This window comes from Delphinapterus leucas, chromosome 2, assembly GCF_059928025.1.
Source record: "Delphinapterus leucas isolate spDelLeu-1000000601 "Yukka" chromosome 2, BTC_Dleu_Yukka2, whole genome shotgun sequence".
Lineage (NCBI taxonomy): Eukaryota > Metazoa > Chordata > Mammalia > Artiodactyla > Monodontidae > Delphinapterus > Delphinapterus leucas.
Window position 1 is genome coordinate 70,751,555 of NC_143130.1, and position 17,971 is coordinate 70,769,525.

General features: G+C 43.2%; 1 protein-coding gene across 1 annotated transcript in view; it reads right to left on the bottom strand.

The window, feature by feature from the left end:
• IQCH (IQ motif containing H) overlaps window positions 1-17,971 on the bottom strand; it is a 212,313-nt gene that overhangs the window by 48,297 nt on the left and 146,045 nt on the right. The window contains 2 exon segments of the mRNA XM_089907078.1: window positions 2,067-2,353; window positions 6,313-6,433. Coding sequence (XP_089763204.1) covers window positions 2,067-2,353; window positions 6,313-6,433 — 408 coding nt within the window.

The following is a 17,971-nucleotide window of genomic DNA, read 5'->3' on the forward strand; positions in this document are numbered from 1 at the left end:
TTGGATGGCCAGAGGGTATCAGGAGAGGGCAGGCAGGAGGTTATTCCATCCTTTAGACAGAGTTGTGGTCAGCCAACACTAATACAAGAGGAACTGAACATTTTGAAAAATAAGTCTCATGAAGTAGTAGTGAATTTAAACATTGTAATTTCTGGGGCAAAAGAGATTAAAAATTATTTATCTATAATCATTATACATCAGAGGCACACATGTACACATGAAGAATCTCGTGGATGAAATATTGAATAAGTAAAAGCATGTTGTAGAATAATAATACATAGGATGTTATGATCTATAAAAATTTTAAAAGAAACAAAATTAAACCACATATTAAATATATAAGTCCATTACACCTGTAATCTGCCTTCATCGATCAAAGTCATTTTAATTGTTACTATAAAAAAGTGCATGTCCTCCAAGCTGCACTTAGCCTAAACGATGTTTGCCTGAGATGTTTCCCAGAAACTTGGAGTCAGCTGTGTCTAGTTCAAGCTGAGCTGGTTAAGACTGGATAGGACCACTGACCCTCCAACTGGGCATGTGCGAGTATCAGCTCAGTGACATTTTGACATCAGAAGGCCGAAAACTCCACCCTCAGATCATGCCAAGTGCCTCAATTTTTTAACACGCCTCCCATGAAGAAGCCCGTAGCTTAGTAGTAACTCCTGTGCAGAATGACAATTCCCTCACGTTTCTCTTATTTCCAGTCACCTGTCCCGTCGCTCCCCAAGCCTACGACCACCTTGCTCCTTTATCCCATAAATCTCTCATGCCCCTTGAGGCAGATTTGAGACTTGTTCTCCTTTCTCCTTGCTTGGCTGCCTTGTGAATAAACCCTTTCTTTGCTACAAACGTCAGCATTTCAGTGTTTTGGCTTGCTGCATGTCAGGCAAATGAACATGGTTGAGTAACACATTCACATGCAGTAAAAGCATAAAGATATGAAAAGGAATAAAAGTCCTAATTGCAAGATGGTGGATACCTCTGGGAGGAGAAAGGGCCATGCAAGGGGGATTGGCAAGGAGTACACAGGACTGGAGGTGGTCTTGGTTCATTACATTAGTATTTAGACCTTTTTATATTTATGAAATATTTCCCAATACACTTTTTTTAAGAAGAAAAAATTGACGACCTAAGTTGCTGGTGAACTACTGATAAGAAAAGGAACAGAAACAAGAACTCTTCCCTCCTTTTTAATGATTAACTTTCTATTTAAGAACAGATTCTAGAAAGGTTCACTCCCTGGATGGCATAAAGCAGTCTCACAATAAGATACAGGCAGAGCATTAATGGGCAAACTGAGGCCCCATTGGAATGAGTTGCAGTCATTTAAACTCCAGTTGTACCGAATGAGAAGACCCTGGTGTATCGGCAGAACCAGCCTGAAACTAGCCCTGTACTGTTTCTAACAAGAAACTGAGTTGTTTTTCACAGACAACAGAACAAAACCACAAGTCATGCAGCCAAAGTATGCACCGAGGAGAAAATTTTGACCTCAGACAACACCCTAAAGCAAAGTCTCTCTTCCCATGAAACCAAAGGACCTGGACATGACCGGAACCTGAATGCCAGAGCCCTTACAGAAGCGAGGGGTCTGCTGTCCCTGAAGAGCAGGTGCTAAAGCCCCCTTTATCACACCTCACCATAAACGGCCAAATTCCAGCGCCCTTCAGTGAAAACCTTCCCTGCATACCAGCCCTCTTCCCCTAACTCGTAAAAGCTTGACCAAACCCCAGATCAGGGAGCCACAGCTTTGAGCCTTGCCTCCTGTCTCCTTGCCAGCTGACCTCACAATAAAGCCTTTTCTTTTCTTAAAAGCTGGTGCCATAGTACTGTATTGGCTACTGCACCCATTGGGCAGCAAGCCCTTTGCTTGGTAACACTGGTCCTGTATTTACAGACATAAAGCATGGTCTCATCCAAATTGCCATGGACCATGTAAATGGTCGTGGTCATCAGAAGAGCAGTGAATCTTAGAAGCTCCCTCACAGTCCCTGTTGCATAGGCATGGACGGTGTGGAGCCTTTACATATTTCAGTATTTCATACGGCATTAAGTCGACTTACCTGCTGCTCCATGGTCCTTGGATCAATAAAAGTCACCAGGTTGATGGAAAAGTAACCAATCACATTTTTCATTTTACAAGCATTTCCAATTTGAAGGCACAAAGAACTGAGAACTTGGGGATCCAATGAGGTCTGAGGCATAGTGGTCCCAGAGGAGATGAAGGGGCCTTCGGCATGAAACTGGTCCCCTGTTGACAGTATCCTGATTTCCCCATTGGGTTCTATCAGCATGTCCACTGTCAGGTTGGTGACGCTCTCTGAAGGTGGGTATGCTTCGATCACGCCTCCTGGGGGGAAAAGCATGGGTAGGTGAACGGACAAGCTCACGTGGACAGTGCCCATTAGAGCAAGAGGGAAGAGCCCAGGCTTTGGCAGAGGGACTCAGGCTCAGAGCCTGCATCTGCCATGTCTTGTGAGACTTTGGGCAAGTGGTTTCAATTCTCTGAACTTCCTTTCCCTCATTTTTAAAATGGGCATAATAAGACCTACCTCACCAGACTGTTGTGAATCTTCGTGATACTGTGTCTACGGTATTTAGCCCAATGCTTGGTGTATAGTAGGACTCAATGAATGGTAGTTTTTTGTTTTTTTATTTTTTTGCTGTACGTGGGCCTGTCACTGTTGTGGCCTCTCCCGTTGCGGAGCACAGGCTCCGGACGCGCAGGCTCAGCGGCCATGGCTCACGGGCACAGCCGCTCCGCGGCATGTGGGACCTTCCCGGACCGGGGCGCGGACACGTGTCCCCTGCATCGGCAGGCGGACTCTCAACCACTGCGCCACCAGGGAAGCCCTGAATGGTAGTTTTGATCGTAACTAGGAAGACACTGTAAAGATCATCAAGCCTGTGCCCGTTCAGTACATAAACAATGAACCTGAGGACTATAGCAAGTCCCTCAGGGGGAATTAACTGCCCACAGTCCACAGTTTGTACCTTGATGACCACTGCGCTTTCTGTTCAACTTCACTGCTTTTTGAAATTTTGACAGGTTAGGGCTTTTATCAGGCATAAGAGAACACTGACCATTATGTCAGCCAAAGGACTTCTATATATAGCTGGTTGTTTTAAAATATAGAGCCAGGAGATGCTGCCATTCTTGAAGATCAGGTAAGCTTGCTCCGTGCTGATAATGGGAGCTTCATGATTTATCTTATTTTACCTTTTGCTCTGAATAACAAAAATCATAGAGGCAAATTTGATGTTCATAGCAACAAATTAGCCCTGGATAAATTTGTGGCCCAGCTCATCGGTGTCCACAGAATTCACATGGCCCTATTTTCTATTTTTAGGCCTAACTTGTAAATCTTACTGTATATATCCCTTTTACAGAAAAAACTTTAAATATTATTTGTGAAGAATCAGATAACATAATTTAAAAGTAAAAACAATTAAGTGTTCCTAGACAAGGCAGCCTCTGAAGCCTGACAGTATTAAGATAAACTTGGCCTGTATTTCAGGAATTTGCTGGGAGGTGACCTGTGCTCACAGGCTTTGAACAGCATATATGGTTAAATCCTGAAATTTTAACAATTCTCAAATGCAGCCATCTGTTACTTTATACAAAAGGCACTTTCTTTAAATGTCTATAAATGTGGTTGGAGCTGGTCCTAAAGAAAACTGAGTTTCAGAAGGAAAACTGATTTATCTTTTTGGTTGGTTTGAGATGTGCTTTTCTTTAAATGAGGTTCCTAGTGTGTGCTGTACCCAAATACCGGTTGCTGGGGATTTAGCAAGGTAAAGGTAACAAAACAGCAATGACACAATGCACAAGAAAAAGCAAAAAAACCTATTGAGTCGCTGATTCAGAAAACTTTGTGGCTTTAGCTATCACCTACATTTTGAAAGATGGTGCCTCAGTGAAAACACATTGTCCTTTACAGTTACAAGATTATTTTACTTCAAAGTAGCTTATTTGTATTGTCTTCTCAGCAATAGAACCATGGTTTTTTCACCGTTAATATTTTTCCTTTCGAAGCAATTAATTCCTCTTTTAAAAATGTATTGCCTTTGATATAATCCTATGACAATGTAGAAATCAAATCTATAGCACACTTTGTGACCATAAGCACACTTCAGAGAGTAGAAATGAAATGAAACAGGCAATAGGGGAAGATGGCAGGAGATGGTGGCCTAAGGGTCAGGAAACCTGGGGGAAGGCCTCTCTCAGTCAGTGAGCATTTTATGCAGGGCCTGCTGTATGCACTGGGCTCAGAGCCCGCAGAGGTTTGAAAACACATGACTTACCAGAACTGGATTTTTGAGACATGCTAAAATTGTAGGATCTTAACTGTGTTCCCATTCACCACGAATTTGTTGTGTGATTTTGCCCTAGTCACTTCCTAGCTTTAAGCCTCTTTCTTTTTCTATAAAATTGGCTTAATAAAGCTTGTTCTGCCTCCCATAAATAAGCACTGTGATTACAACACGACTGAGAGAGAGGAAGAAAGGATAGAGATGAAGGAGGTTGAGGCAAAGCCTAAGCTTGTGGTTATACAGCTCAGGTGAGACAGTGGCTGGGAATACCCTTTCTAATCTACAAAGCTCCCATGAAGATAATAGATTAGAGGAAGGTTTGCAGACTGACCTTATAAGATCTGGAAACTTCCTAACATCCTGTCCTGTATGGACCTGAGATCTTCATGGTCTTCCCCTCCTAACTTAAAAAAATCCTTTATTATTAACCATTTTTTATTACATGTACCTTATTTTCTTCCATTTATGCATGGGGTTGACTCTTTTAGCTTTACTTTTCTGGCAGTGGGTGCATGTGGAAATTTGTAGAATCACAGAAATTTAGATTTGAGAAGACATTAGAGATTGTGCATTATAACTGCCCCCCACCCCACGCTTCTCCCTGCACCAGTGAAGAATCCTTTTTCAGCATTCTTGTTAGATGGTGGGCCATCCGACTCCTTGCTTAAATAATTCATTAACAGAGTGTTTACTATGCCCTTCCACCCCACTCTGCCTTGCAGTATATTCCAACGCCCAACAGATCTGTCATTTCCCATGCGATCTCATACCTTGAGCTAGGAGGTATTCCTTGGCAAATATACCCATTGGCTCTGGCCAAGACTCCTGGAGCAGCACAGGGGTAGCCTTTTATTGGCTCTGCTACGTAATCACAGAGTGATTCGGGGTGAGTTACTTAATCTTTTGTACCTCAGTTTCCTCCTCTATAAAGCAAGGGTGATAATGCTACCCACCTCATAGGCCTGTTGGGAGGATCAAAGAAATTAATATAGGTGTACTTAGAATAGAGTCTAGCACATAGTAAGCACAGACTGTGCTTGTTATGTTATCTTCACTGTGCTATTCTCGCCACTGGGTTGTTGCTGCTGCTGTTGTTAGCATCTGATATAATATTATTATAACACTATTATACATTCATGTTAATATATTATCATCGTTTGACAGTGGTAAAGAGTGGAAAGATATCTTCTGTGGTCTGTATCCTAGCCTTCTCTTATAATTCATGTGGGTAAGCATATAGGAATATCTGCCTTACACTGTAACCTTCTGGAGAGTGAGGGGCAGCGTGTGGCCGTGCCTCGGCGTAGCACTCCCACAGGACCTCTCCAACTGGGGATAAGCAGCATTTGCTCCATTCATTCCCTCATCCACTGACCTCCTAATGTCACTGGAAAATTGAGGAGAAGTCAAGAGGAGGAGGATGAAAGAAACAGAGGCTGACTTTGCTCCAGGACTGTAGAGGATCTTATTTACAAAGTCTACCTTCAGAACTGGAAGTGAGACCATTTCTGCTCTCCTAGAAAATGGAAGGAGAAACTAACATTTCTTAAAGACTTTATTTTGCGTCAGGCTCCACGGAAGGAACTTTCATATCTGTATTTCATTGAATCCTCCCAACAACCCTGTGAAGTAGGTGAGGAAACTGGGCCCCTGAGGGTTTAAGAACCTACCTCAAGGTCAAGGATGAGATCCAAGCCCAGGTCATCTGATTCCAAAGCCTACTTCTCAGGAGAAGTCTGTGGTGCAAAAATATGGTCAGAATCTTGAGCTATGCATGGCACGCTTGGTATGCTCAGTTCCTGCTTACTTAAGAGGCTGAGTGCAAGATAAATATTTAGGCAAAGCTTAAAAGAGAAAGAAAGTCTGCTTGTAGGAGCACTTTTCTAAACCAACACAAGAGTTGCAAGGTATTCAAGTTGGCCCCAGGTTGACCCAAAACTAGAATTCAAGGTTGTGCAGACTAATGCTCAATAGAAGCTTTACAGTCTTATTTACCTTGACTGAGAAATGTTTGGAGGAATTTCCTCCACGTCGGGAACCGTTTCTCATTGACTGGCTGTGCGTGCTGTGCTAAAACGCCCGCCAGCTCCTCGGAGATCTTCACCAAAGCCGGCTCCTGCAGAAACAAATTAAATAGAACCACAAGCAATTTTACTACAGAAATGAAAACTGCTTGTGGAGTGATTAAAAACCAGGCCTCCAACAGGCAAAAAAAATGTGGTTACTGTTTACCCAGAGTCAGAAAGCCATTTTGAAAATATTCTCTATTTTTCCAGCCCTTTCAATTTTCATATTTCAAAGTGACTTGGCCCCTAAATATTGCTGCTAATCGTGCCTGTTGTCTCCAAAAGGCAGCCTTCTGTTTGGGCATCAGGTAACCCCAGTTTCAGACCCACAGCAGGCTGACCGATGGCGTGTCCTCGGGCACTGTGCCTCCCTACTCTGGGCCTCAGTTTCCCATTGTGTAAAAGGTGGGGTTCACTACCTTCTCCCTAAGGTCCTTCAGACTGGAATTTTGTTTTTCATTAAAAAAGATTTTATTAATGTATAGTTGACTTACAATGTGTTAATTTCTTCTGTAGAGCAAAGTGACTCAGTTATACATGTATTTATATTCTTTTCCATTACGGTTTGTCACAGGATATTGAATATAATTCCCTGTGCTCTACAGTAGGACCTTGTTGTTTATCCATCCTATATATAATAGTTTGCCTCTGCTCCTCCTAAATTCCCATTCCTTCCCTTCCCTACCCACCCTCCCCCTTGGCAACCCAGATGGGAATGTTTTTTATAGTATGACCCTAACAGGGCTGATCTTGGGAGAGATCATGGAGTTGGCAGGGTCTTTCTTGGGCACCTTCATCTCTTTAAGCCGTGCCCATTCCCCCTGGTTGGGGGGGCCTCCGTGTAACTCTGGTATCAAAGCCTTAAACCACGGCTGACCCTGTAGAGGTGGGATTTTAGGAGGGGGCAGGTTGGAAGAGTGAGATGGGGAGGGGGGCTGGCTTCAGTCACCTGATGTGCCCCACTAGGTCATAGCCTCATCTGCCTAGATGTGAGGCTGGCCCCACGTCATTGTACGACAACCCCAAACTACAGAGCATCTTGTCAAAATGAAAACAGTAGGAAACCCTCTGATGAATAAGAAACCTGGCTTTTTGACATGAAAAGACTCGGTTTGTCGGGACATTTTGGTTTTGGTTTTTTTTTTGGAAAGTCTTAGACTATCTAAAATTTTTTAGATAGAAGCCACCTCTTCAGATATTTTTCCTCTCAGAAGAAGAGCAGGGCACTAGACACAAAACATTTGATAGGCAGGATTCATATTCAAAATATAGGACATTGACAAGAAAAACTCAGGGTTGCTTTGGGTTGCTGGGGAACTTTTTAATCTTTGAGTGAACATCAGTATTTGGAAGAATCAGAAAAGAATCAGCCTTGGCGAGTGGGGCAGGAAGGAATCTTAGAAATCATCTGTACAGCTATTTATTTTCAATTTCTCTGCCTTTAAAAAGTGATTGTCCTCCCCCCTCCCCCAGCTCCTTGGAACATCTGATTCATTCTGGGTCCCATGCCCTCTGAAAATCTACAATAGAAGACAAATAAATATCTGAGAGTACACTCTAGGCAGGTCCCAGTCACCTGAATAATTTCTGAAATATCCAGAAAATCCTGGTGGTAGAGTCTCATTAGTTAGCTTAGTAAGTGCTTGACGTACAAAACAAAAATGCCATGAGGAAGGGAGAGTGCCGCCGCCCACCCTTGTTCAGGGTGGCTCTCTGCACAGTTGGGGGTCGTGAAGAAGGGCTGGGGAAGCCAGCTTACACAAGGAGCCTCTACCTTGGGAGTTAATAGGCAGGGAAGTTGCTGTCAAAGCCCGAGCACTTTGTATCCTGCACAGTTTACATCTTCTCTGCTCTTTACTGTACATTACCTCGTCTCCCCAAGGCCCTGCACCTAAACCAGAAACAAGCACACAAAACACGCAGTTCCAACAACCTGGACCCCCCTTCTTGGTTCCTTCTTTGAGCACTGTCCTCCTCACCCATCTTTCTTTCTGTTTGACGCTTGTTTCAGTTAAAACCATCCTACTCTATCGAAAGAGACCAATTGTCTATGATTCATGCAGCGCCCCAAAGCTGGGACGATGAAGCACGTCTGTAGATTCCCACCCTGCTTGGGAAACTAAATGTCAAGGAAGGAACCCATGCAGGGCAGGCCCTCTACCAGGAAGGACAGTGGAGACTTCCTTTTTGTTCTGCCCTGATTAAAGGGCCCTTTCTGCCCTGTTTCTGAAAGGCGTTGAACCATCTATCCAGTGATCTGCTATCTGCTATCACATCAAGTCAGTTCAAGAGAAGTAATTCATTTATTCATTCATTCACGCAGAAAATGACAGGTACTTAGAGTAGTCAGGATCACTGAGACAGACAGTGGAATGGTAGTTGTCAGGGGGAGGGGAATGGGGAGTTAGTGTTTGATGGGTACAGCTTCAGTTTTATAAGATGAAAAGAGTTATGGAGATGGACGGTGGTGATGGTTGCACAACATACGAGTGTATTTAATACCTTTGAACTGTAGACTTAAAAGTGGTTAAGATGGTAAATTTTATGTTATGGGTATTTTACCACAATAAAAAAAATCGAGGAAAAAAATTACAGAATGTCAGGCCTAACTGAACTAAGGAGAAAGGGTGTTTATGTGTTGGGGTGCGGGGAGACTAGAGATGGAGGTGAGATAACGAAGGAGTGTGTGAAAGCTTTGCCACCTAAGTCTTGAAACTAGATCTCTATCTGTTTGAGGATTAAGTCAAGACTCCTCAGTACGACACACAAAGGCCCTCTGTGACCTGGCCTCTGATTCCTAATGTAGCCTCACTTCTCTCCTTTCTGGCTTTCGCCCCGAACTGCCCTGGCTCAATGTCTTTCCTCCGCCTTCCTTCCCCCACTTCCTCACCTAGCTGACTGCTCCTCACCCTCTCTGAGTTAGTTCCAGTCATCCCTCCCCCAGGAAGCCTTCTCTGCCATCCCTGTGGGGTATCCTTTCCCCATGCTCTCCAGCCCCCCGGGGGCTCCTTAATGGCGTGGTCAGTGGCTTTGAGGTCAGGCTCCCCAGCGCTCAGCACAGGGAACACTCAATATTTGTGGACTGAGTCGTGGCGGTGATAAACACAGGGACCCAGCCCCGAAGAGCTGAAGTTACAGAATAAGGGAAAATGTGAAACCTCGCAACAGGCTTCTTCTTTGCTGCCCAGGGACCACCTGGGGGGATGACTACTTAAGAAGCACCAATTCTTCCTGGGTGGATTTTATGAGATTCCCAGCCTCTGAGGGGCACTGGAAAGATAAATGAGATGACATTTATGAAGTGTCACCTCTGATGCAACATGCTATATGAAGGCCAATAATTAACTTGTGAGGCTGTAGCTTGCAAGAGGCATCTGGACACTGTGTCAGGCTGCCCTCACTGCCTCTGCTTACAAAGCCAGCCATTCTGCCTTGATCTACAACGTTTGTGCTGCGTACAAAGCCATAGCAAGGGGGTAAATTTCCTAGAGGAAAGTCTGCTGTGGAAGTTGTGTCCCATCATGAGAAGTACAGGGCCGAAGGCACTTGCAGGGTGACATTCGATAGGGGATGCTGGGGCACACAGAGGCAGCTTGGGGCCACGAGGAACTCTCTAAGAAAAAGATAGGCAGAGAAATAATGGGGTGGGAGGTATTACCTGTTCAATTTATTTCTTTATTTTGAAAGCATCTGATAGGAAATAGAAGGATTATACTAAGAATGGCCTTAGTTGCAATGAAGAGACATCAGATGCAAGTTCTCAGCTTGGGGGGAGCTTCTGTTCTCTAGTGTTTATCATTTTGCATAGTTCAAACACAATTACCACAACTTTAAGGGCAGATGCTGATAACGGAAGATCTGTAGCCATTTGGGCTCATTCTGTTCAGAGTAAGCTTAAGTGCACATTGATGCACACAGACACAGATGTACAAAACCGTGCCACACAAACCCCCAAATTCATGGGAATCATCAGAACCGTATTCATAAACTACTTCCTCTTGTCACAGCAGGCGCACATTCATTATCTCCTTTGGTCCTGACACCGACACTCTGAGGTGGGCCAGCACAGGATTGTTTCCCCTGCTCTACAAATGGCAAGTAGAGGCCCCTGGAGTGAGGGGGCTTGTGTAAGATCACTGGCTGAGTTGTCAGATTCTGTTAGTGGGTGATTTTCAACACGTGACCGAAGACAGAAAACAACGGAGTTGGGGGAACCATTGCTAGTTTGCCTTCTTCCCCACTGCTTTTCACCCTTGCAAAGTGTGTGTGTGTGTGTGTGTGTGTGTATGTAGAATATCTGTTACATGCCAGCAACCGGGGCACAGATTCTCTATCTTACATACTTATGAAATGAGTAGTTCCATGAGGCACATCAAGGTGATAGACTACTACTGGTTAGTGTTTCAGAGAGTTTATCATCCACATGGAGCAGATCGTTTAGAGCTAACAACTCTGGAGGTGTGGAAAGGAAAGCTTAGACCTCATGGGTGATAAACAAGTGTTAGAAAAATACACTTCACTTCTTGAAAAAATCAGTTCCAGATCTTCATTCCATTATGATTGCACTGGCTCTGGCAATGCACATTAGCTGCTGGCCTTTGTGGAGCTAATAGCTCTAGAGCAATTCCCACCCAGGAGGAACCTGAGCCGCATCTGTGCCACTGCATAGCCTTGTCACCCAGTATCCATATTTACCCCTCAGAGTGCATCAGTGATAGTCATGACCTTGGAGTGTTCCAAGATAACTGCAGGGCCTCCATCAGCCTGACCAATGCATCCTAGAGATTCTTGTCTATCAAGCATGGACTTTGCCTCTCAGCTCTCTCTCTTTTTTCTATCAAGAAAGTATAAATTTGAAGGAAGAGATATTTGACTGAAAGAAATTCAGGATATCTCAGGGGAGGCTGCTAGCATATCCAATTTAATAGTGCCCTCAATGACTAAAGCTACTTCAAGCTCCAGAGAGGTAACTTTCCCAAGTAAATTCTAAGTGTGTGTGTGTGTGTGTGAGTATGAGTGTGTGTTTGTGTGTGTGTGTGCGTGTGTGTGTGTTGGGGAGGATGAGCAAGGAGGAAGAAAGAATACAAATTAGATGCTCTAAATATCAATCTCACCAATACTCCTTTTATTTCAGAAGCTTCTTTGCTGGATCGGCAGTGGTGAATTAAGTAAAATAACTTCTCGGCTAATCACCTCCAATCTCTCACATCAGACATTGGTGTTGTTCAAAAGAGAAACCAAGGGACCTACCTAGATGATTCTGCTTTATAGAGTCTTCTGATATCCCTAAATGGAGGAATAGGGATGAAAGGGGCAAGACAGTCACTTGAAAAACTAAGCAAGAATGTCAGTGTTGAAAGAGGCCATCTGGAACATCTAAGACAAATGTCTCGTGTAACAGAAGAGGGGATGGCGCTTCTACACTCATACAGCAAGACCACAGGAGCTCTCTGGCTGCCTCTGGTTCTGGGGTGAGTGGTTTCCACCACCCCTGCTGCCTCTTTCAAAGGGAAAGTGTGGGTTTCATGAAAGGTGCTCAGGATTTGAAAGGCTAGCGGCACAGAGATGGAGAGAAGGGAGGGATTCCTAATTTGAGGGTGAATTTAGGAAGGTTACTTTGCTTGCACAGGACACTTTTTACCACTACAGTTATTTTTTAGGTAAAACAATAGCTCTCTCTTGTTGAAAGCTTACCATGTGGTAGGTCTGTGCCAGGGATTTTATATTTATTATCTCAAAGCCAGTCTCTGAAGTAGTAATTATCATCTCCATTTCATGTCACACACCCGTGAAGTAGCAAACTGGGATTCAAATCTAGTTGCTACCAGTATGCCATAGTGCGATGAGATCTGGGTCTGTAACTGCCATCAGTGGGCATTGATGGTCCATCTGGGTCAGATTTAGATCATCCACATGTGATGCTAAGTCTGTGCCGTGAAATTTATGACAAATGGTAGAATGGACATCTGTTGTTGGCTGCCTAGCATCTTTGTCCCCTCGTTCCAGGTAATGATATACCCAACTTCCTTTCAGGAACTGTCCCTACCCCATTCTTAGCTATGCAAGAATTGAGAGTGACTCCACGCTCAGCTCCAGGGATGGGCCCCTGGTTAGCAAAGCCATACCCTGGCCACAGTGATTGGTTCAGGAAGGGCACATGACCCAATTAGGCCAATCAAGTGTTAGGAAACACTTGCTGGGGGTGTTAGGAAACACTTGCTGGGGCCTTCTGAGAAAGAAGCTTTTATGCTCTTCTGAGAATGCTGCCTGGTGAGATGTTCTCTCTTCCTATTACCTTGACTGGGGACAAGCTCTAGGAGCTACTTGACTAAGGACAAGCTCCAGGAGCCACTGGCAGCCATCTGGCGACCGTGGGGACAACCAGCCTTAGGATGGAGCAGACATTATGCACAGTACGGAGGAGTGATGGAAAGTAACTGGGTCCTTAGTGATACTGAGCCACTGGATTAAGCCTTGTCTGATGCCAGAGCCAATCTCTGGATTTTCAGTTAGCTGATAATAATAAATTCTGCTTATTTTTTATTTTTATTTTTAAAAATTCTCTTTATTTTTAAAGTCATTTTGAGTTGGATTTTCTGTTATTGAATATTAAACATTTTAAACTGATACAAAGGGGTGGGCCAAACCGTGTATCCACAATCTATGCTGGATGCTTAAGCCAGCAAAGGCTCTGATCACTCTATGCATTGGTTACTCTCATTCTGCAGTCAGTAGTGAGGTTTTCACTCATCCCTTTCCATTAAAATCATTAGCAATCGTCCCTCTTTAGAGTGCAAGAATAGGCTGAGTGGATGAAGAAAAAATGAAAATGTCTCCAGCAAGTCATATACAACTTCCCACACCTACTTAAAGTTTAAGGACTACCTTAATACTCCATGTTTAATTGTTAATTGAGAGTTTAAAAATCAAAAATGCCAACTTTGCCTTCGATGAGATGGCAAATTATGCTGCTGTAGAAAGTAACATAATGTAAAACAGCCAACATTACCAAGGCACACAAATGCTTTTGGTATGTAAAATTGCTTTGTAAAATATTTGCTCCATCTGCTGAAAGCAAAAGACAATTTTCCCTTGATAGCTAATGGCCCATCTTGGCTGTGTGGCAAGTGATTCGCTGTGGTGGCGGCTCTCATTAAACAGAATGGTGAAAATGTGGTATATAATTCCATACTTATGTCGCATTATCCACTCGCTGCTTCTCGAGAAGCCTGTCCCTCATTATCCAGGCCTCCACCTTGCACCAACGTGCAGGCCTAGCAGTTGATTTGACTCGAGAAGCATTTTGTCCAACTGAGGCACATATGTTGCTCCTCCATTCCAAAGCTCAGCACAACTGCTTCGCCCCGACCAGAAACGCTAGAGAGGTTCATTCCCTTTCAGCTTTCCAGCTCTTCAACTGCTGTTTCTTTTTTCCCCTCTCCACAGGGGGCCATGATTTTCTTTCTAGGCTCACCCTGTCGCACTGCATGCTGGGGGTTTCAATAGATAAAGATTAAGCATTTCTTGAAATTCTTACTTGAACTTTGCACATACACAAAAGCAGGAAAAATTTTTCCTGTGGGCCAAAGCGGCCACCATAAAAGCCGGACAGACACTGCCCTTGGTTCATGGTGTATGTGGTCGTCTGTGATCGCTCTCTTTAAAGGAGTTGTTTACCCTATTCTCTGAATTACTTCAACATCTGCTAAAAGAACAATTAAAAATAAATAATCCAGGGTGGTTTAAAAAAAGGAGAATATGTTCGTGTTTTGGGAATGATATTAAAAAGTAGTTACAGCAGCAAGGGGTAGATTTTTTTAAAGATATTTTTAATGTTGGACAATGGGTTTAAAGGCAATTATATTAAATATGAGTGACATCAAGTAAAAGCATGTGACTGTTCTAAAGATTACACAATATTTTAAAGCAGAAACCACGCAGTTTAAAAATCAACCACAAATGGTAGTGGCCATAATTATTATTATTGACAATAGGTTTCTTTCTTTCCAGTTAGAGAAATATCGCTGGTTGAGAAAACTGCATATGCTGAAAAAGCTCTTTAGTTGAAAATTAAAAGCAAAAGAAAACACATGTGCCCTTTGGACTTGATTTTTCATTCAAGTAGTGGGGAGTGGGGTGAATTTGTCGACTGAAATGGGAGGCTATCAGGAGGATTTATATTTTAATTTCATACAAAATAAATGGGCAAGCATCTGCCTTTCTTAATCGGAGTCTGTACCTTCTTTGATATTTCCACGTGTACAGAGGTATATACTTGAGGCGGACGTGATAGCATTATATATTTAGTATTGTTGTTTTTTCTACAGACCATGCTTATTAAAATACCAGGGTAGTAAATCAGTGAATTCCAAAAGTGAGGATTTTTTTTTGCTCTGGCACAATTACACGAAAGTCTGGGTCTTCTCAAGGGCATCCCTCTCTCACCGAGGGGCATGGAGGACAGACGACCAGAAGCAAATGGCGCAGTGGCCAGCAGAGGAGAGTAAAACCCACTCTGAATCTGTTCCAAATATCCGTGCCTGCTCTGTGGCTTGAAGCAGATATTTCCAAAAGAACTCCAGTGGGGACTTCCTGTATGTGAAAGCATAACCAGTTCTTGTTCCTCTCATCTTTTGCTTTATTCCTTCCTTCCACGCTGTTATCGCGAAAACTGGTAGTTAAATTGATTCAAAATATTCCGGATCCATATGGCCGCCAACCCTGGAGCTGAGGCGATAGTGCCTCACTGCTGTTCTCAAGCATTTGCCTCTCCCCTAGTCCCCAGATGGTGGGAGTAACATTTAAACCTCCTTTTCTCTGCCTTGTACAATAGACCTTGGCACCATTTCAACTGTTTACTCCGGTAATTAACAGCTCTGATACCACAACAATTACAACTCCTATACTCTCACCACAATAATGCTATGAATTAGTGAGAGCTAATGGCTGGAAGGTAGAGGGTTTCCAGACTGTGAGATCTGTGCATTTTTAGAATAAAATAAAAGGTACAAACAGCATGCTTGCAGCAGACAATGATTACCTAGTAATTAGTTTACACAAAGCTTCCTATTTAATGGCAAAACGCTGTAATTAACGTGTGACAGAAAATCAAAGGGTACTTTGTAAGCATATGAAAAATTAACACTGCAGGCCCATAGCTTTATGTACTGATTAGAAGCATATTAAATCAATAGGACACACAAACCAACAGCTTGTATAGCTGATTATTATAGGTCCTCAGAAGGGGGACCCAGCTTTCATTTAACTTGGGGAGGCAATTTTCCTTCTCCTGTCATCTTCCTCAGGCACAGAGAAGCACCTCACACCCAACCCTGGCAGCTTCATGAAAACAGCCATTGAACTGGAAGAAAACATTCTAAGTCATTTTCAGAGATAAGGAAAAATATGTAAATGACTAAGACTTTCCAATGATTGCGGTGACGTGCTGCTACACTAATTAGAAAAGACACCAACTGGAACCGGAAAATGAAGCAACCGGGTCTCAATCTTGTGGTCAGAAAAATCTCTACTTTATCAGGTCAATGCCTCTTTATACAACATGTAGGAAGTTTAAATAACTGGAATTATTTTCTGTTTTCAAATTATAGGAAACCAGGCTGCTTTCAAGGTTTATTCTTTTAAAGGTATTATCTGGGTAAATCATTGGGTAGGCACAACTTGGTCAACATTCTGTATCCACAATAGCCACAATCCTATGTAATGATAATTGACGCGTAGAACAATGTTCTGGAAGCCTACAAGATGCTACAGGACCTTCAGAATCACCATAAAAAGATTAAATTGTATGTACTTGTTCAATATTACCTACAACTTAACTGTAATGCAATTTTATGGTAATATTAATAACAAGTAGCATTTCTTGAAGTCTTACGTGCTAAGTACATTGGTAGCCAACCCACAAAGGTTATCTCATTTAATTCTCACTACCTCCCCAGGTACTAATATTACTTCTCTTTACAGTTGAAGCGATAGAAACCTGGAGAGCTGAAGTGACTTGCCCATGGCTCCCCCCGAGTAACCTCTGGGCGCCTAGGCTATGGAACCCACGAAGCCAGGCCACCTCCTACTTATCCTGAATGTTCAATTATTCATACTAGCCTATTCCAGACCTCATTTTGCTTCAGAGGAAGTTTACATGTCAATCTGGAACAGGAGACTAAAAACAAACAAACAAAATATGTGGTTGCTTATCCAAAAAACAGGGTTTTAAAAACTCACTATATTTTTAATGCTGTGTCTGATTGTGAAGATAGGCTACTTCCTCTAAGCTCTGGGAGACTTTACAGGTTCACTAAAATGATCTTGCTGGTGTACTAAGTTGAGAAAGGCACTGGAAATTTGTCACCTCCGTGAACGATCAAAGGGTGACATCTAAAACTCACTTTCCTCACCCATGCACATAAGTAGGTACGTGAGGCAGTTAGGTTGCAAAGCCGAATCCTACAGACCCAACAGGGCCTCTTCTCTGACACTATGAGGTGTGTGTACCGATGGCCCTATTACATCTCAGCCTGCCGGCAACAGGACAGCAGCTCTCCTTTCAGACAGGAAAGGGAAGAAATTTGAGAGCAATAGCTGTGGGACGTTTGTGTTTCCCGCAAGTCTCTGTAGAAAGCAGACAATCTGCCACAAGGGCAGCAGGCCACAACGGCAGGGACCTGAGGGAGAACACTACTCTAAGGCTTTCAAACAACGGGTCTTTTCTAAATGGATGCAGCTCAGTGTGGCAAGGGCGTGGGGCCAGGAGGAGTGGATGTGTGTTCCAAACTAGGTGCGGATCATTTACTAGCTGTGTGAACTTGGGCAAGTCACTGCACTTCCCAAGCATCAATTTCTCCATCGGTAAACAGAGTGACAATACCTTCCGTATCAAAGTGGTGTGGAAGTAAATGAGTAAAAACTTCCGTTTTTTTCTGAGATTGAATGAGTCAATTCACATAAAGGACTGAAATGCCAGGACTCCCATGGATACCCAAATCCAAGAATCCTCAAGTCCCATGTATAAAATGGCATTGCACAGTTGCCCTCCGTATCTGTGGGCTCCACATCAACCAACCGTGGATCAAATATGCAATGGTACAATTCTATTATTATTATTAAGAAATATGGAGAAATGTCAAGACCTTATAGTGTATTCATGGGTCAACAAAATGCTAAATCTCACATCTAGGCCAGTATTCTGGCAACTACTCTTCTAAAGCAGTGTCACCAGGCCTCAGTACCACCAAGCCAATCTTCTAGGAGCAAGGGAGGGAAATTTTACCCTTTAAAAAAAGAAAGAAAGAAAAAGGCACAAGAAGGACTAGTACCACAACAGATGTCTACCTGGGTCTCCCTACACTGTCTTAGGTGAGAGTATCCAGGAAGGTTTTTCCCCTACAGGTGTGTCTTTGCTTAAGCCTTTATTCCTACTAAATGAAATCCCCCCGACTGGGGAGTGGGGTCTTTGGAGCATGCACACATGTGTAGATTCATTGAACCTTAACAAGCACTGAGTACTTAAGTGAGTGAGTTTCCTGGAACCTGTTGGCGGAAGTAGGTTTTGTTAGCTGGTAGGATGAAGAGAG